Source organism: Rosa chinensis, chromosome 3 (genome assembly GCF_002994745.2).
Source record: "Rosa chinensis cultivar Old Blush chromosome 3, RchiOBHm-V2, whole genome shotgun sequence".
Taxonomy (NCBI): domain Eukaryota; kingdom Viridiplantae; phylum Streptophyta; class Magnoliopsida; order Rosales; family Rosaceae; genus Rosa; species Rosa chinensis.
The window spans coordinates 30523658-30544805 of NC_037090.1; the positions used below are offsets into that span (position 1 = coordinate 30523658).

The 21148-nt window shown below is 38.7% G+C and overlaps 2 protein-coding genes and 1 pseudogene across 2 annotated transcripts; all 3 read left to right on the forward strand.

The window, feature by feature from the left end:
• Positions 1-1351: 1351 nt before the first annotated feature.
• On the forward strand, positions 1352-2741 carry LOC112192007 (glucan endo-1,3-beta-glucosidase, basic isoform). Its single transcript, XM_024331516.2, has 2 exons — positions 1352-1512; positions 1619-2741. Exons 1-2 carry the CDS (start codon positions 1416-1418, stop codon positions 2572-2574), a joined length of 1053 nt encoding a protein of 350 aa, XP_024187284.1. The 5' UTR covers positions 1352-1415; the 3' UTR covers positions 2575-2741.
• An 11458-nt stretch (positions 2742-14199) lies between these two features.
• LOC121052305 (probable AMP deaminase) lies at positions 14200-15240 on the forward strand. The gene is made up of 4 exons (XM_040517033.1): positions 14200-14380; positions 14511-14572; positions 14927-15040; positions 15168-15240. Exons 1-3 carry the CDS (start codon positions 14200-14202, stop codon positions 15038-15040), a joined length of 357 nt encoding a protein of 118 aa, XP_040372967.1. The 3' UTR covers positions 15168-15240.
• LOC112192012 lies at positions 15198-17755 on the forward strand (annotated as a pseudogene).
• Positions 17756-21148: the final 3393 nt, after the last annotated feature.

Consider the following 21148-nt stretch of genomic DNA (forward strand, 5'->3'; position numbering starts at 1 on the left):
GACTGAATGAGAACACTTCTACTTCCTCCCTACTATTCTCTCTCTATCTTCTCCCTACTTTATAACAAAAACGTATATTGCCCTCCAATAGATGTCTATTACCCCTAATAGACATTTAAAACTTTTTTTTCTCTCCTTCTTTACTCATTACCAAAAAAAAGAAAGAAAGAAAAACATTGATTTGGGCACCTAGAAAATGATCTGGGCACCTAGAAAATGATCTGGGCACCCACGTTTGCAGGGACATGGGCGGGTGTGCTGGAGGTCGAAATGGACAATTGGACGGTGCCCATGTTGAGAGAAGAGATTGCCCAACTTGATTGAACCTCCGAGAAGCTCCTGCACTCGAAGCCGACGAGCCTGACCTGAAACCAGCGTTGGAGAAGGAAGGCTGGCTTCGACGCCCGCGACATCGGATCTCAGATGCCAACCTTTATGCGGCAGGGCCATGACCTTCACGATCGGCCTCGCTGGAGACGGCTTCCAATACGACAACGGCAGGGAAGCTGATCATAGAGGTCAGAGCTTGAATTTTTCTCGCCGGGTTCGGAATCCGGCAAGGGGGAGAGAGAGAGAGAGAGAGAGAGAGAGAGAGAGAGAGAGAGAGAGAGAGAGAGAGAGAGAGAGAGAGAGAGAGCTGTGAATCGTGACTGGAGAGAGGGGAGAGAGAATTGCATGGCAGTGTTGTAGTTTATTAAATAAGTTGAGGGTATATTTGTCATTTCTCTTTAAATTATGTTAATGGGAATAAAAAGCTCTTACTTGGGCAAGTGAGATAATTTTCCCTCATTTTAGTGGTTTACGTCAAGGACCCAATAACAAAACTATCAAAACATTGCAGCCTGTAATTAAAAAACAATCAAAGGGCAGATGCGAAATTGTACGTGGTGGAAGACCAAGGGTAAAATCCTCATTTTACTGTTACACAAACAGTTGTGAATAGTGTACAGTTATAATATAATATAATATGCAATAATTTTGTGGAAACATTTTATAGTTGGCCCCAATAATTCATATATTACCGTACTGGACTAGTAGAATGCATGTGCTGGAATGAAGAAGCCTACGGAGGAGACTTAGGAGAAGACCAGCATTAATAATTCCTCCATAGAAATCATTGACAGACATGAATAATTGTATATATATATATGTACGACTTGTCTTTTCATGTGCAAGAAAAATCCAGTATATATGTTAGGTAATAGTAATGTGTTTGTATCTTTTGTGGAATTAGCTAGCTAGATAGTAATATGTTTGTATTCTTTGTGGAATTAGCTAGCTAGCTTGCTATCTAGTCAACATTCCTCTGCGAATTAGTGTACCACTCGATCTATAAAGATGGCACATGTAACTCGCAAGTTGGGAGGCATTACACTTAATTGCTTCTTTTCTTAGCTTAACGACTTCGCTGTACAATGGGAAAGGCAAATATACTTGCCAAAAACTCTTCCATGCTTTCAAAAATGCTACTTTTTGGAATACTAGTAATGGCTCATATAGCAGCAACTACAGGTCTCACTCTCTCTCTCTCTCTAATATATATACCCCTGTTTTATACACTTCAAGTTACGGAATTCGCAATCATTAAATAGTATATCTTTCATTGTATCTGATGCAGGTTCCAAGATTGGTGTTTGTTATGGAACCTTGGGAAACGACTTACCGCCAGCACAGGAAGTAATATCTATGTTCGACCAGTATAGAATTCAGAAAATCCGTCTCTATGATCCTAACCAAGGAGCTCTCCAAGCCCTTAGAGGCTCCAACATCGAGGTCATGCTTGGTGTTGAAAATGAACGCCTTCAAGACATTTCTTCTAGCCAAGACAAGGCTAATTCCTGGGTCCAAAGTAATGTCCTAAACTATGGCAATGTCAATTTCAAATACATTGTTGTAGGAAACGAAATAGATCCTACAGGTCCACAAGCATCGTTTGTTGCCCCTGCAATGGAAAACATTCAAAAAGCAATTACTTCGGAGAATCTTGCCAGTAAAATTAAAGTCTCCACTGCCATTTCCACTGCCGTCCTCAAAGAACCCTCTTACCCTCCATCAAACGGAGCATTCCGTATCGACCATTTACCATTTCTTAATCCCATCATCGCCTTCTTAGCACGCAACCAATCTCCACTGCTTGTTAATCTATACCCTTATTTTACTTACGATCAAAACCGTCAGATTAATATCGAGTATGCTCTTTTTACATCTCCATCACCAGTAGTGCATGATGGCCAGCTTGCGTATCAAAACCTGTTTGATGCTATTCTCGATACAGTTTACTCGGCACTAGAGAGAGCTGGCAGCGGTTCCTTGGGAATCGTTGTATCGGAGTCTGGTTGGCCCTCTTCCGGTGGGGACGGAGAAGTGACTACAATTGAGAATGCAAGAATTTACAACTCCAATTTGATCAATCATGTGAAGGCTAATGGGACTCCAAAGAAACCTGGAAGCACTATAGAGGCTTATGTGTTTGCCATGTTTAATGAGAATCAAAAGAAAGGTCCAGAGATTGAGAGACATTGGGGGCTCTTCTACCCAACCAAACAGCCTAAATATCACATTGACTTCAATTAAGCCAAAATTCTAGTGCTTTCTGGAATCATGGGTTCTTTTCTTATGTAATTCAGTAACTATAATAAAAGGCCAACTAGTAGCAATGATAGATCTTTTATCATTTATGGCCTTGCCACTGTATAATTAAATCCAGATTAATGCGGAATTGTGGATGACATGTTCTAGCTCTAAGGACTCATCTAAAACTCGTGCCACCGTGGCGCTGTCACCTGTGGTGTCTTTCTCTTGGTTGGATTGTGGCTTGGGTAGTGTTTGTTTGGGCGTCGTCTTTCTTGCCTTCTGCTTGTCATGGTTCACGTTTGATGCTTTCTATCAATATAAACTTCTATCCGGATTCTGACTTTGGCTTGCATACAGAGTTTATTATGTTGAAGGATATCGACATAATGTGTGCCTCTACAAACTAGGGTTTAGAGTTGTAATATGAATGTGTTCTAGGTATTCAATTGTAATCTGATTCTATTACCTTTTTGGGTACCTTGTAACTCCCTATTTAAAGGACTCCTATTATCAATAATATACACAATTCTATTCTCCTACAACACGTTATCAGCACGAGTTCTAACCCTAGCCGAAAAAGAAAAAACCCTAAACATCAAAATCTGCCGCAGCCTCCCTGCCAAAGCTTTCCTGCCGAGCCTGCAACCCTCCCCTGCAGCCTCCTGCTGCATCTTCTTGCAACCTGCTGCACACCACACTGCTGCTCCCTGCACACCACGCTGCTGCTCTCTGCGCACCCTCCTGCACACCCACCTGCACACTGCAGCACAAGCCTCGTTGCTGCCTGCTACTGCCCGCGTGTTGTTGCTGCTGCACCAGCCCACGCACACCTGCTCACCAACCCTCCTAGGGAACGCCCGCAACGTGCACAACGTGCACCTCAATTAAAGGGAGGCAACCACAATGATGAGTGTCATCGATGTGGATCAATTGAGCATTGGTTCAAGCAATGCAAGGCAAGCGAGGAACTAGCTGAAAGATACAGGGCATACAGGGACCTGAGAGAGCAAGAAGTGTACCTTGCAGAAGAAGAAGAAGATGGTGGAGATGTCAATCTCACCATAGAGGACTTCAAAGCTGAAGATGAAGCGCACAAGGATGCAGCAGACTTTGATTAAATTAGTCCTTTTATTTTTCCAAGAACTTTTGTAATGGCAATTTGCCTTAGTCAATAAATGACAATTGTATTAACTCTTTCTTATGTGGCGGACCCAATAAAATGTGATGTCTAGGAAAGTCATTGAGATTATTGGTACTTAAGAGAGTCTCGCTCCACCAACGTCTCTCTCTACTTTCCTGGTCATATTTGATTGGAGATTACCAAACGGATAGAGTGACTACAATGTGTCTTACTTTGATTTTATTTTGGATTAGATGTAATCATTGGCTATTAATAAAGTGTCAATTCTTTTACTTAATGACTTGGACATACCTTAATTCGAACTTTATAAGAGCCAATGGTTTTCATGTGGAAACACATTATGAGAATGGACAGAGTTCCTTTGCATCACCTCTAATGACTACGGACATAAACGAGTATTAGAGAAACTTATGTGTCGCTCTAGTGGGTTGTATGCAACCACTATTTGAGTTATTGAATCCAACCATGTCATGAGAGACGACTTATGGGATTTTGACACATATAGGCTTTGACATGATGATCCGTGTATTAAAGACTTTACACGGACATCCATTTTCAGAACGAAGAAAAGTAAGAACCAAGAATTGGTTCGATGAGCTGCACATGCGCCTCATGGCGCCATGATTGTGCAAAGACCGGCCATACATGGCCGGCGCCGCCTACCCCCTGCGGCAAATACATGGCATTGACGCCATAAACTCCTCTCTCTACTTCTCAAGTCTATTGTGACATTATGGCTTAACCAAAACCTTCATTGGTTGATTATAAAGCCCATGTTTCGTTCTGTAAAGCCTGTTATTTAGGATTGAGACCATCCTATGCAAAGGAGATTGAGGAAATAATTCCATTCTTACAAAGAATCTAAGGGAATTCTATGGATTTGATCAACCAACTTGCGGATCGTATAGATGTTTTATGGTGTTGGTTGATACGCAAACACGCTGGTCACGTGTTGTGCCATTATCCACTCGTAATGCTGCTTATACTACACTCCTAGCACATAACATATGGCTACGGGCTCACTACCCAGATCATCCCATTCAGTCAATTTGACTTGATAATGCTAGAGAGTTTACATCGACAATTTTCGATGACTATTGCATATCATTGGGTATTGATATCAAATATCATATTCCCATGTACACACCCAATTGGTCTCGCGGAAAAGCCACCATTAAACGACTACGATGGTAGCCTGAACATTGGTAATGCGCACCAATATTTCCGCTTGGGTTATGCAATATCGCATGCAGCTATGCTAATTCGTCTACGACTCATAGCAGCCACTCAACTTTTATTTGCGTTACAGCTAGTGACTGGGTTCGAGTCTAATATCTCGTATTTATGCATATTTGAGTGTGCGGTTCATGTGCCAATTGCGCCGCCACAGCGCATCAACATCAGTCATTGCAACTGACAGGACCAGCCCCGGATTTCACCCTGAAATCAGAAGAGGCCCTGTGGGGCCCACTTTAGAAGAAATTCTACCAAAAATTTGACAGAACTTCCCCTAAAAATGGACAACCCAAAACCTGTAGAAAAACATCCACACTTCTAAATCATCCATTCTTATTCTCCTGGAGCCACCCTGCTCCCTATATCACAACATCTCACATCTCTCATTTCATAAACAATTCTGAATTTAAGAATATTAATCTCATAGGTTATCAGAGCAATCTAATGTACAGGCGTACAAGAGAATAGAAAACAAGATAAATGACCGATGCTTTTATAATGCTGAAGCTATGACAGCTATGCCTCAACCCCAAGTACGCTCGACCTCAAGCTAAACTGGCCTGCAAACTGGGCATTTAAAACCGAAGGGCCCAGGGGAAAACATTTAAAATCCGTTAGAGTGAGTGGACGAAAAATAAGTACTTTCAAATGTATAAGTAAAACTTAATGTTTTCCCAAGTTATTCTCTAAAATCTCGCATGCAGTAACAATCTTGAAAACACTCTTAATCATCCTCTTTACTGAAATCTCAATCACGTAACAAGAACATCTTGAAACCTCTTAAAATCTCATCCTCAATCCTTATAAAAACATCCTTTTCATGAGGCTCGTTTGATGACTAGAAAGAACTGCTGTCTAGTCACCTCATGCCATCTAGGAGGGACTGCCACCCAGATGACGCATCGGAAGGGACTGCCAACCGGAATAGGAGGCGGTGGATAGAAGGGACTGCCAACTAGCCACAAGTAGTAGACGGGACTGCCGACTAACCACAGGTAGTAGACGGGACTGCCGACTAACTACCTCATGTCATCTGGAAGGGACTGCCAACCAGGTGACGCATAGGATGGGACTGCCAACAGGGCTGTAGTCTGGAAGGGACTGCCAACCAGACTATTACCTAGAAGGGACTGCCAACTAGGTAAGATATGCATGCGCCAAAACTGGCCTCCTTAATAAACTGAATAGCCTCCTCAAGAAACTGAAAATAACCTCAAAATCTCAATAAATCCTCGAAAGCATCCTCGAAAGCATAAAATCAAATACTCTGTAAATCAATAATTGCTTTCGGAAAGAAATCTCCATCTAACTCAAGTCTGATAAGTGCGGAATTCAAAACCCAATAAATCTCGATAAATCAATCATGCTCAAATATTTGCTAAATCCTTCGCACTCGTATATCTTCATAAAAACTGATATTCGAAAACAATAATTCTCATAATATTTTCTGAATCAGTCACTTCCCGAAAATCATCCCTCAACTCAATAACTCATGAATGACTATCTCAAAAATCTACTAAAAGCCCTCGGGAAGGAATTTCAATACTAACCTCGTAATTCATAAATAAATCTCGATAAACTAAATCTCATAAAACCATAAAACTCAATAATTCAAATTATAAATTAAATCTCAATCGGAAAATGCTAATATACTGCATGCACAATTAATTTAAAATAAATGTCCACTCACTGTACTGTTTAGGCGACCATGCATACGAGTTCCTTCGTCGAGCAATAGCTCGGTACGACGCCCTGTACACAATTATTTTCCGTGAATAACTATTCAACAATTAAATACGATTCTCAAAATTAAATCCTCATAAATCATCTCGCCACTTCTTCTCTGATTCAACCCAAATTTTACATCTAATACCAATTCCTTATCTTAAAGGTTCCAAGTCAGAACCAAGAGATATCCGACGGTCGGATTCTCGTAAATCGATAATCGAAATCCTAAATTCCCAGAAATTCAAAATCAATTAAAAACTTCTCCAATTCCAACCAAATTCACATATTCAACCTCTACAAAAATTATAGGATTTAACTAGCTAAAAAAAATAAAAAAAAACATAATATAAATCACTGTTCATACACCGCACTATTCACCGTCGCACTATTCATGCGGCGGCCAACTCCTCCTCCGGCCACCAAATTTCATCCACAGCATCATCTCAACATTTCCAATAACTTTCTCAACTGTGACAAAGTCAGAAAATACCTTGAAGTGGCCGAACAATTAAGCACTCCGAAGTACAGTGAAATTTTCCAATTATGCTTTCTTCCTCCATGCTTCGATCTGGGTTCTGAAACTTGGTGAGCATGAAGAGTGGCTCAAGGCGCTTCTAATGGACCTGACTTTATGACCGGAGATGGCCGGAAATCGGCGTTGACCAATTTGCTACAGTAAAAATGTTGGCTTCGATCTCCACATTTCCGGCCAAATCGTCGCAAACAACTCCCACATGCGTGATAAGGAGGAGGAGACGAGTCTATCGATGCTCGCAGCTCGCCATTTGGTGGCCTAGAGGTGGTGAAAGAGGAGGTTGCAGAAGAGAGAAAGAGAGAGTTGCAGAAGAGAGACTGAGAGAGCACGGGGGAAGGAGAGAGAAAAGAAAGAAAAGTTACCCGGCCACAGTAACTTTTCAAATTTATACCAATCTACCATAAACAGTAACTTCCTTATTTCGCTTATAACTTTCGTATACGAACTCCGATTTTTACGTACCACATATGCACGTGCTCGGCTTAACGTCTTCTACAACTTTCATGAAGGAAATTTTCTCAAATTTTGACCCGAACAAAAAGTCAACTTTTAGGGCCCCTTAAAAGCATTGAAACGACAGTAAAAGTGAAAGTAAAAGTCGTTTACCGTCCAAATGACTAGTAAACCGGTGAATTCGGGTTCGGGACGTCACAGCAACGAATGCATATATATATATATATATATATATATATATTTGTTGGACATGAGTCTCCAACTATAAGTCCGCTATGTAGAACCCTTGCCAGGCGATCTCTATTTCGCTGGATTTGCGAATTGTCACTTTGATGAGACAGTCTTCCCGTCGTTAGGGGGAGATTAGAACGTCAATGTTCAACAGGAATGACAGGAATTGTCGTGGTCTGTCCCCACTATGTCTCATCTTGATCCCCTAAAAGTAACGAGATCACATATACCTGCAGCAAACATGCCTGCAAGGATTGATGTCTCCACAAGAGGACATGGTGCCACCCAGAGAAGATGGGTACTGCACCACTACCATGGATGGTGGTATGGTGAAGCCACAAAAGTGGCATAATGGCGTCATAGGCCATGGGTTTTGCTAGAGAGAGTAGGAGATCCATAGGTTCGATGGATTCTCGCCCTAAGAAGAGAGCGAGTCTGGCACAACTTGATCCATTGATCATTGATACTCAAAATCCGTCTCATGAGAATATTTTGGATTGTGGTTATGTCCAAGAGACATCGTTGGGGGACGCCTCAATGTTAGAACCAATTCCTGAAATATAGATATCTCTACGAACTACACTAGTGTACATGAGGACGTGGAATTATTGAGACCAATGACATCGAACCTTACTCCGTTGAAGAATGTCAACGTAGAGAAAATTGGCTTAAATGGAAAGATGCGATCCAGGTTGAATTGGATTCACTAACGAAGAGGCGGGATTTCGAGCTTGAGATGCCAACACCTCCTAACATAAAACCTATTGACATTAATAGGTCTTCGTTAGATAGCGTGATGAGAAAAAGAGATGGTAATCTCGCCTTATGGCGCAAGGTTTCTCACAACGCCCTGGAATCAACTACGAGAAGACATATTCTCTCGTAATGGATGTCATTGCACTCCACTACCTTGTCAGTTTGGTAGTTTCCAAATAACTAAACATGCAGCTTACTAATGTGGTCACTACGTATCTCTATGGGGATCTAGATACGGAATATAATGAAGGTTCTTGTGGACTTCATTTACCCAAGTCAAGTGGCTCTAGACCACGGAGCGCATTTGCAACAAGGTTGAAATGCTCACTAAAATGACTACTTGATTGGGAAGGGAAACGATGAACTATGCCCACGCGTTTCCATGACAAGTTCCGGATTTGCAATTGTTGCTGTTTATGTTGATAAACATAATTGGAACCCTTGAGAGTTAAGGGAAACCGCTGAACACCTGAAATCCAAGTTTGAGAGGAAGGACCTTGGGAGAACACGGTTTTGTCTTGATTCAGAACTTGTATACCATGTCAATAGATGCTTAGGCATTTTGATAAAGTCAAAAATGTACTCCCATGGTCGTCTGTAGTCTTGGCCCTAAAAAGGGATCCGTTTCGTCCCAAGGATGATGACGAAGACGTGTTAATAGCGGAAGTGCTTACTTATGTACAATAGGCGCATTATTGTACTTAGCACAATACAAGACCGGACACCTCAATTATTATGAACTTGTTGGCTAGACATAGCCTTGCGCCAACGCAACACCATTAGATTGGTATAAAGACAATCTTTCGATATTTGAGAGGTACGATTGATATGAGCTTGTTCTATCCCTACAGAGAAAAGAGATGACGGAAGTGTGGGATCGGACCCCACAAGGCAAAATGCCACCTTCCGTGCTCCTCCTCCCCTCCATCAAAATGACAACAAGCACTTCTAAATATTGAAGTGAACCAAATCCGATCAGAGGATAATGTAGCGGACTTATTTACTAAGTCGTTACCAAAATCCACCTTCGAGAAACATGTGAAGAGCATCGGATTGAGAAAGTTATCCGAACCCCCATGATTGTAGTAATCAGGGGGAGATATTGACATCCCTGATGTCTACATGTTCGATCTCGAAGAGTGAAGGACGTGTTGTGCTCTTTTTGTCCTTCGACCAGGGTTATTTTTGTCCCACAGGGTTTTTGTTACCTGGCAAGGTTTTTAACGAGGCAACGATCAAAGCGTCATCACCAAGTTTGAGCAGCACAAGGGGGAGTGTTGAAGGATATCGACATAATGTGTGCCTCTACAAACTAGGGTTTAGAGTTGTAATATGAATGTGTTCTAGGTATTCAATTGTAATCTGATTCTATTACCTTTTTAGGTACCTTGTAACTCCCTATTTAAAGGGCTCCTATTATCAATAATATACACAATTCTATTCTCCTACAACATATTATTATTATTATTTTTTTTTTAGTCACTAAAAGTAGCTAGATTGACCACTTCATATCAAAAGAAAATATGAAAGAAACTTATAGCTATCACCGTCTGAGGTGTTTTATTTTTTTATTTTTTATTTATTTATTTATGTATTTTTTAAAGAAGATATCACCGTTTGAATATATAACGGGAGAGAAAAGGAAATAAACATAGGGCTCCTTGCATTCAAGTCCTTGTTGCATAAGGAGATGAATGAAATACCACTTTTCAAGAACCCAAGATGTTAAGAAAGGGAGATCAATTTCCAGTCCCCGTATGAATTCCAGCTAGAAAACATCTATAGCAACCGCACCACTGTCAGGTACAAGTATAAAACACCCTCCACAATGTTTCTAGGAATTAGGAAACAAGAAAAACCAATTCTCTAATTGCGTTCTTTTGCTCTATCTTCCTTCCCAAACCCCAAGGAAGACATGTTCATGTTGGGGCGGGGAAAAGCTTCCAAGTGTGAGTACTCAAAAAAGTTCAGTCGGGGCTCGAGTGCTTCAAAGAGGAAATGTCTGCTATTTCTACGCAGTTACGGAGAGAGCTTGAGAAGCAAGATTACAAGGCACTAAACCTCCGGATCGAACAAGAACTACACATCAGAGACGAATCTTCGGTGTACACTTTCGCCATCAAGCAAGTTCTGCAAGCTCATCCTCATGCTCGTACTTCTTTTATATTGAAAGCAATGTCGTCAAAGAGACCTAGCTGAAGCAGTTTCAAATCTTGTCTTTAACTTGCTTCTTCAAGATTGAGATGTGGGGTGATTCCTGAGTTTGAGGAGATCAGGGACTTATTCAGAGAGCATTACGAGGAGAGTTTTATAGAAATTTATAGAAACTGCTGTGAAATGGTTGCCTAGGAATCATCTTGTAAACCCTACCTTCCAGAAGAATATTCTTGCTCTCCTCCAGACTCAGTGGTTAAACCCTCTTTCACTAGTTCTTCTTCTGCTTAGGCACTAGAGAGATCATCATCAGCAGAGAAAAAGGACGATGACAATATCGCAAGAATCAATTACAACTTATTACCTTCCTTTCTCCTAACCATGTCAACCTCAAATTGCCTGATTGGGATGATATATATACCAAGTTCAGTGCTCTCAAGAAGCCTAAGTATGTGAACCCGAAGTTGCCAGAATATGATGATATTATGGCCAAGTTTAATGATCTTAAGATCCTGAAGAATGAGAACACTCCTAATAACTACCAGTTGCAATTAGAGTTACAGGATGATCATGACAATAATGATGATAGAGCAATATTCGATTATTCATGGTTCTCTATTGAGAGAAGCTGCAAAAATTTGATAAGTCCACCCCGATGTTATTAAGGCAATCACCTAACATAATCGGAAGTAATGGGGTTTACAAGCGATAAACCTTAAAAGACATAATTTTGGAATCCACCATAGAGAGAGAGAAAACTCTCTAATTTTTATTAAATTTGATATGAAACATAGCATGGTGATGCTTATATAGGCATCCAAATCATAATCTAATCATAGTCATAATCTAACAAGGAACCCTAAGTATCCAAATTAAAAAGGAAACTAAAAACTTAAAAATAAAAGAATCCTAAAACAAATGTAAAACTAGCCTAAAAATATTAAACCCCAAATCGGATAATTAAGACGATATTTTTTTGCCTAAATCTATTAGGACTCACTAAAGTTAGTCGTGAACATCTCGTCGTTCACATTCTAGAAAGATATCATGCATCTCAAACGGACATTCTGGCCAAAAGTTAATCGAATCTAATTCTCAATCAAGACCTAACTTTTTGCACGAGAAACCCGAAAAGTCCAATACCAAATCTTCTTGAATATTCCAGTGGCTAGTAACCTCATTACGCATGAGTTACCTATTTTTCAATCAGTCTTCTTGATTCTACGCCGCTTCTTATTTTTATGGTTTTCCGGCTAAACCGAGCCCATTCTCATCCTCCATCATCACCCCATATTGAATCCATAGCTTATTAGTTAGATTGTATTTATATATCATTTTTTTTTTTTTGAATATGAATTGATATTATTAGAAATCGAAGCAATGAAAAGAGGCCAGAGTCTAACAGAACTTACATAAGAAAATCTGAAATAGACCGGATAACCTATCTAAGTCATACCTAAACTCATTAAGGTCTAAAGGGACGCTCGCGAAAATAGCAAGCCAACAAACTAAGTAAGAATAATCTCGCTTTTCAAGGAAAAATCAATCGTCTAGTCTAATCTGCCAACACTCAATTGTGGTACACATATCAACTAGATACATCTTAGAGAAGCATATAGAAAGCACTCCCACTTGAGAAGGCATGAATTCAGAATGTCTATATTATAGAAACCCTAAGCAAGTACTTTCTCCTTCCCTTTAGGGTCAGAGCTAGTATTTGCCTCAGGCTTATCAGCATCCTTACAACCTCAGCATCAAGTTGGTCTTCTTGCTCTTTGCCTTGTCTGGTTCTCTGTCGTCTTTTGTATTTTTTCCTTTTCCCACTATTCCATACGGTAACTTGTTCACACTGCCAATAGGGCGGCCTCTCTTATGCGTTGGTTGTTCAGTGTTGCCTCATCATTTTCTCTAAGTTGTTGCTGCCACTACAAGAAATTTGGGTATATGCAACGGGTTTATATGCAAGGAGTCAAAATTCCTTGCATTTAGTTTGATAATACCAAGAATTATAGAAGTCCTTGCATTTAGCTTGGAGATAATGCCAAGAACTCATAAATTCCTTGCATTTTGTTTGTTAAAATATAATAACATTAAAAGTCTTTGTATTTGCTTTTCATTTCCTTGCATCGGTTGAGCGGGATTTTTTGGCGCTCTTAGGTTTGCTCTTTAATCCTATTTTTTTTTCACACTCTCTCTCTCCCCGTCTTTCTCCATCTCTCTATTCTCTCTCTTCTCTCCCATCTCAATTCCTCTCATACCCAACCAAACCAGTATCTAGGGTTTCTCCACTTCAAAATCACCCTTCGATCCACGATTTCCCCTTATTAGAATCCTCTTCTTCCCCTTTCCAATTTCAATTTCAAATTCGATCGCAGCGATTCCCAATTTCATATATGAAACATGCCCTTTGCTTCGCGTTTTCGATTCCCTCCCAAAATTTCACTTCCCTCCTCCCCCAATTTTTGATTTTCCTCGTCAATTGAAACCGTCCCCAAATAGAGAAAGATGTTTCATTCACTCTGGGTTGACAGATTCTGGGCGCCGCCAAGCTTGGGTAGAGAGTCTTTGTTGTGTTCTCTCTCTCACGCAATTTCTTGGTCGCTTCCTCTAACACTCGCACAAACTCACCTTTATCTCTCTCTATATATCTCTCATCTTTAATCTATCTCTGTATTCTAGGATTTCAATTTAACCTAATTTTTTTGTAATTTCATTGGAATGGACTCTAATTCGTAGAGCAATCTCTTCTCGTCCTCAAACGCGAGGCGGTATCAATCTCGATCCGTTTCGTTTTTTTTTTTTTTTTTTTTTGTCTTTTACCGAATTAGAATTTTTTAATTTGGGTTTGATAGGTGCTGATGGGTTTTTGTGGGTGATTGCAGATCTGTTCGGACACGAGGAAACATAAGAAGACGATGAGATAAAGGCTGATTTTTTGTGCCCCTTTTGCGTGGAAGATTTCGATGTCATTGGGGTATAATTTTGCAAAGAATGGGGTATAATTATGCAAGTTTTTGTTTTATTTTTATTTTTTTTCAATTTGAAGTATGAAGCTTTGTGCGTAAATTGGTTGATTGGAACTTGCTTTGTTGTTAGCATTGTGTAAAGATGCAACCTTTCAAGTTGTGTTTTATTATCTGTAAATGAACCAGTAAGTTTTTGGGTGGCTTTTAGTTGCAGTTTAGGTTAGAAAGGAATGAACTTTGGACTGTTTGTTTCATTGGTTTGTGATTTGGGTAGTGTTTTTCTTTCCTGCGATGTCCTTCTACTGTTTTGATGGTGGACAAGGCATGCTAGTGGCTTAGTTCCCATTATCAATTTTCAGCATATTTGACTTCTGTTCTTTGAGGTCCTTATTTGTGTATTTATAATATATTTGTGAAGATGAACCATGGATGACATAAACGCTTGTCACATTTGTTTCAAGACGTACGACCTGAATGTGGACCTTTTGGATGTTCATGCAGACAAAAGCACATTTCATCGTTTTGATAAGTTCAATCTGAAGTACAACCACTGTGGTCAAAGTAGGCTCAGGGAGATTTTCCTTAAGCAGGATAATCTTATCCAAGGTATAATTGTTTATTGGCTTACTTGCTCTTTTCATAGTTAAGTATTGGATTCTCAAGCCATGGCTTTTGAGATGTTATTTCTGTCAAGTCTTCGAGGCATTAATTTTCATGATTATCTTTTGTTGAATAGGCCGTTTCCTTGCTAAGCTGACAAAGCAAGTGTTTTCTGATCTTTCTGCCAGTAAATATCAGGTGCTTTTATGCTCTGCTACTTTTGTATAGGTTTTAGTGGTTTTATTTCCCTTTTTTTTAATCATCAATTATGAAGAATGCTAGACTGCTAGTGTGGATTAACGGTCCAACTATTAATTAATTCACACATACTTTAATTTCCCAATCTGTTGGATATAAATACTAGTGTTTATAATAATTTAGATATCTGGATCAAGTTTAGGTTTCTGAATTATCCTTCCTTGCCTCTCTGAATGTTCATTGATATGGAACAAATGACCACTCCCTCTCCATTCCTTCTTGTTTGTTTGTCTTTCTTATTTCTCTACATGTCCAGATTGGCTCCTTGCCTGATGCTCTGTTTTTATACTGCAGATGGCTGAGCACAGAATATCAAAATATGGCAGGAAGCAAAGTGAGTGGGACCAAATGGCTAGTTGGATAGTGAACAATGAATTGTACAGTGAGAATGTTGTATGGTTGATATAGGTAAATGTAAGATTACCTTTCAGAAATAGGTCATATGAATTTGGGGTTCTGGTAACAATGTTAGATTTAGGGTTTAGGATTCTGTAAAAACTTGAATTCTTATTACGCAATTTTTGTCTTCTTTCAGCTGCCACGGCTGTACAATATATACTAGGAAATGGGGATAGTCACATCATTTCAGAACATTCTTGACAATATCTTTATACTGTTGTTTGAGGTTACCATAAATCCAAATTCCCACCTGCAGTTGCAGGTTTTTCTGAAACAGGTTAGCTATCTCTTCGTTAAATTTTCTTTTTTATTGAACTTGTAGCTTAGTTAGGCTAATATACACGCTCATGATTGAATGGAAGTCTTTAAATTACGCTCGGTATTATAACTGGGTTTTACATCAAGTATTCCCCTTGATGATAAAGTTGATGATCGGGAGCGAAGCTAGTAAGCTACTGGTTTGTGTATGTGAGCAAACTACAATTCAATCCCTTGGTTCCTCATCATTTTCTGCACAGGGCATGAATATGAGCAAATTACCTTACATTTTTCTATAAAATTCATGTTGTCTCTGGTTCATATTTGTTCTGGTTTTAGGTAATCTGTACAGATGTATGCATGTTTGTAGTTCGACTTAAACAAATCTAATTTTCTGGTGATTGTATAGGTGATGAAGATGGAGGTTGACTACAAAGTAAGTTCCCTTTGTACCTTCCTCTTACATATTTATTTTCATTTTATTTTGAATCAATTAATGCTTGCATTTTTATTTGCTAAACTAACTGTTGTAATTTAGGTGGTATTAATCGGATTTTCTGTAGACATTGGATACTTATTAGGAGATCCACACGAGCATTGCAGGTCTGTCGAACAAGGAAATGCAGAACCTTCAAAGGTAGCCGAACAAGGGCAGCTTTTGTCTTTATTTTTGGATTTTGCTTGCTGGATCTTGCCAAGTTAGAAGGAAGAGCTGAAATTCAAGAAATTCACTTGCTTCTTCGATTCCTGCTGAAGGAAGGACTGCACCTACATATATATGTTAATTATGCTGGTAAATAGTTTCTATCTCTCTACTCAAAAGTTCAAAATTTGAGTTTAATTTTTCTATGATTTAATTATAGCTTAGGTCTTGATTTGGTTTTTAATAGTTGGTGCTGGTACTATTGCGACCCTTGTTTGTCACTATAGGACGAGTAATTTTCAAAGAGTTCTGTCAAAGTTTTGTGAGATGCACATGATTTCAAATAATGAAAGTGTGTTTTTGTGCATTTGGTTTAGGTCTGCATTGGATTTCAAGGAATTAGGGGCTAATTTTGGTTCAGTTTTAGTTCTGAATTGTGATTCTATTGAGTATTTCAATGGGTTCCAAGTTCAAACAATTTTCAGGTTCTACAAGTTTTGGTTTTGGATATATTTGGTTGACTGGTATGCACTTGCCAGTTTGTGACTTTCTGGGTTTGGGGTTTATGTTCTTCCTTGTTGCACCTTCCACAAAGGACTGCACCTTTTTCTTCTCAACAATCAAAGATCAAATTGCCACAAAGTAATCATCTCGTTAACCATTTCCAATATTCAACTGCCATATTACATCACATGCATCCGTTAAAAACTCTGCCATATTACATCACATGCATCTTGAACAACAAAGTTGCCATTGTCAAGAAGCCTTGCTGTATATTCTAATTAAATTCTTGAACAAATACCTGCTGCAGGACAGTTACTAGGAAGTTGAGGCGGAGGATATGGAACCTAATTAGTACATTTGATTGACTGGTATGTTATTTTCGCTTTGCAGGTTTTCCTGTTTTTCCATTTGGTTTTGGAGCTCAAAAGTATATTTGTTTCTTTTTTTGCTGGGTTCTGATTTTCTTTACTGTGAGTGACATATTATGGGTTTTGCATCACTCCAACAGAAAGATTTCTAGAATACCCATACATGTCCAGTGGCTTCTCATCTCAGAGGTACTAAATCAAAGGAGAGAACCAACTCAATTAATCATTTAGAATGTTTGTTATGTTTGGCTAAATTTAAATCTTATCAATGCTTTTAACAGGAAAACCAGTGTTGGATTGGGGAACTAGGGAAACGGATTGCCTTTTGGAGCTGTAAGAGGACTGTTATACCTTCATGAGCAGTGTGACCTGAAAGTTATCCACAGGGATGTGAAGGCATCAAATGTACTTGATGACTACTGTGAAGCCATAGTCGGAGATTTTGATTTGGCAAAGCTTTTGGATCACCAAGATTCACATATCACCACTGCAGTGGTACCATAGGGCACATAGCTCCAGTCCTCTGATAAGATGTCTTTGGATTCGGTATTCTTCTCCTTGAACTAATCACAAGCCAGGCAGCTCTAGAATTTGCCTAGTCAACTAACCAAAAAGTAGCCATAATTGATTGGGTGAGCAAACAACACAAATCCTGTATATTTATTACGAAAATAGTACTAAATAGTAACTGATTAGTCCAATTTTATATGATTTACATTCGAGATTTATTTGATCACAGGTTAAAAAGCTGCATCAGGAAAAGAAGCTTGAAATGCTAGTGGACAAGGATATTAATACTAACTATGATAGCATTGAACTTGAAGAAATGATTCAAGTTGCACTCGTGTACTCAATACCTTCCTGGTCATAGGCCCAGAATGTCTAAAGTACGTGGTCAGAATGCTAGAAGGTGATGGACTTGTCTCAAGTTTTTGTTTCAAACGCCTCTAAGTGTTGTTTGTCTGCATCTGAAAGTAGAAGTGTTCTGTGGTTAAGTGAAAGAATGCTAAATCGCAATTTTTGATGTATAAATGAACTAATTGTTTTTAATTCAAGCAATAAAAGAAAAGTCTGGAATGAAATTGGGGTATTTTATTTTATTCAGTTTTGTTTTTTTTTTTAATTTTTTTAAAAAATAAATGCAAGGAATGATATGCAAGGAATTCTCCTTGTATATCAGTATTCCTTGTATATCAGTTAACCATAGTTAACCCCAGGTGTTTAATTCCTTGCATTTGAGATGAACAATTCCTTGCATTTGTGAACTCAAATGCAAGGAATTTTCAAGTCGTTGTATTTGCTCTTTTGCAAGGGCCTCTTTGCAAGGACCCAAATGCAAGGAATATTCCTTGCATTTGGGTTAATGCAAGGAATTTCCAGTTTTTTACAAGGAAAAAATTCCTTGCAAAAAGCCATTTTTCTTGTAGTGTGCCCTGTGATAAGTGTGCCATTGTGTCATGGCTCTTCTAGTTCCCTAATCTGCACTTGCCTTAGATGGCAGTGCATGACTACCACAGATTGAGGAAGAAATGCTTATGATATGTTGCTCGGTACTTGAGCCTTGAAAACAAGGGTTTAGTTATTTACCATAACCCTGTTGACATTTGGGTTTGGTCCTTCAGTCCCACATAACACCATTAGGGCAGTGGGTTGCGCCACCACTCCAACCTGTGCATCATTGTCCTCTATCAGTTCCGGTCCTGAACAAGGAAGGCCGACATGGGTGACAAGGCCACATGTACTACATCGACCAAAAAATTTGTCGTACCGGAACTGGATCATGAACAGTACCTCATCCTCCACCCAGAATCGGCGTTGGAACAGCAGGGGCTTCACATAGTCGATCTTGACCTTGATGCGTAGAACCCTGTTTCGAAAAGTCAGTCTATCAAGCTCCTTGAAGTCTCCGAGCGTGCTATCAGTGAGGCGCATGTTGCACTCCAATCTGAACGCCAGCGATACGCCTTGCAGTGTCATCTAGTATGATGATGTCTTCAGGGGCACCTCTGCTGCCGGACTAACACCTTTGTACTCTGCTAGGGCTATTAAAGCTTTGTTGTATCCCCACGGCCTACCTTTCTAAACCCTAATAACATCAGTTGGGTCTGTGAATGAGAGTAAGACCCTATCATCTTCTCTAACCTCTTCGACATAAAGTTTACCATTGATTCTCAACGCAGATCTGAACATGCCAAGGAATGAACTACGAGAATACTCTCTTGCCGTAAGCAGCTTACCAACCAAGAAAACCTTTGGTTGTCTCAACCCCTTTGACAGACGCAGGTCCACAGACTTCTTCCCATTGGTCAAGGCTAGGGAGGAGGCAAGGCTGGTGGCCATTGCATCAATCGCATCCATTAATGTTTATAGAGAACTACGCAGTCGAATGATAGAAGAAGAGAGCGGTTGCGGCTTGAAAAATAGTATTGATATATCATGGGGCTAAATACTGGTTACTACCCTGTGGTTTAGGTCCAAAATAAATTCAGTCCCTGGATTTCTAATTTCATCAAAAACACCCCTGCAGTTTCAATTTTGATCTAATAGGTCCAATCTATTAGTCTTCCGATAATTGAGTCATTTAACTTGTTGACGTGGCTCATAAATGGCCAATATTTTATGATGTGGTGTTGAGGTGGCATGCATAGTCAATTTAGGAGTGGGTCTCACTTTTAAAAATCTATCAAATAAAAAAATTTTCCATCAAATAATCCAACTATAAGTTGAACCCATAACAGAATACTAACGAATTGGATCTATTAGATCAAAATTGAAAGTACAAGGGTGTTTTTGATGAAATTACAAGTCCAGGGATTGAATTGATTTTGGACCTAAATCCCAAGGTAGTAGCCAGTATTAAACCCTATATCATGTTATGTTTTAGATTAAATGAAGATTTAATTTATATAACAAATTAATCCCTATTCATTAATATCTAAGCTTTCCAAGCTCAATATTTAGTTGCTGATCATTTAAGTTCACTTGTTCAACTCACAATATTTGGTCAGATTTTACTGGCCAGCATCCTTTGCCTGGAGATATAGTCCTCTTAAAGTTGAAAATGAACGTTTAATTTTGATTTGACTCAATTTTATTTATTTATTTATCGTTATTTTTTGTGTATATGTAGAATAACTCAATTTGTTCAGCTACAGGTTCAACAGCAGTGTAAACCTTTAACTAGATTCATTTCCTTAATAAAAAAACAGATCGCTTTCCCAAACTCTAGATAATGTTCGTGTGGAAGAATAAGGAGATTACACAATAGAAAAAGTAACAAAACAACTTAAATTTGGGTGGTTCAATACAAATAGAATGGAGGCTGTTTGGGTAAAATCGCTGTAAAATAGTGGTTAGGTTGAGAATACTCTTCATGTGCCGAACAAATTAATAGTAGACCATATATGCATGCTACTCGGTTGTGGTATCAGAAACAGATTATCGATATTAAATCATATCTTGTTCACCAAGAATGGGCTTATGGGTGATTCACGTATTGGACAATAATTAGGCCTTAGAACAAATAAGTAGGGGGTGAGTGATTTGTTTTTGAAACATATGGTCGATGTGAGAATTTGTTGAGAGAAAGCTCCAAGTTAGATCGCATGTACGTAATGGATTGTGATGAGTCGCATTATAAATAAGTAACAAAAGCAAAAGATTTAAACATGAAATATTTTGAATAAATCTCCGGCAACAAGAAGTGAAGAAAACCAATTAACTGAACTCCCTCTGTGTTATAATTAAAACACAGTAGAGAGTGAGTGTTTTTTTTTTGGGTAAAATCCTCAAATGGTACCCGAATTATCACGAAATGCACTTTTTGGTACCTATAAATTTTTAGAGAGTCTAGTGGTACCTGTACTATTCCTCCGTTAGCCCTTATAGTACTTCCGTCCATTATTCCGTTAAAAAAGCCTACGTGGCGACCATGTGAGACTTATGTGAGTAAAATAATAAGGATAAAATGGTCTTTTCATTCATATATAGAATTATGGTATATAGTATATTGAAGGTCTATAATTAAAAAGTAATTTGACACATAAAAAAATAAAAATAATACCCAATCTAGTGAAGACTTCACTATTCTCGGGTTACTTGGGGGTAATTAATTTAAGTATTTTGTTTGTGTTTAGTTATTTTTTATAAAAATTTAATATATATTCATTTGGTCAACTAATGAGATAATTTTTTCTCAAACAATTAATAGGATTAACCAATGGAAGTAGTAAATAAATGTAGATATCACTAATTAAATTCAATTCTAGTTTTTTTTTTTTTTTTTAACCAAGTTTAATTTAGTTTTATAAAAGATTTGTAAAAAAAAATATAAAAAATAGGATT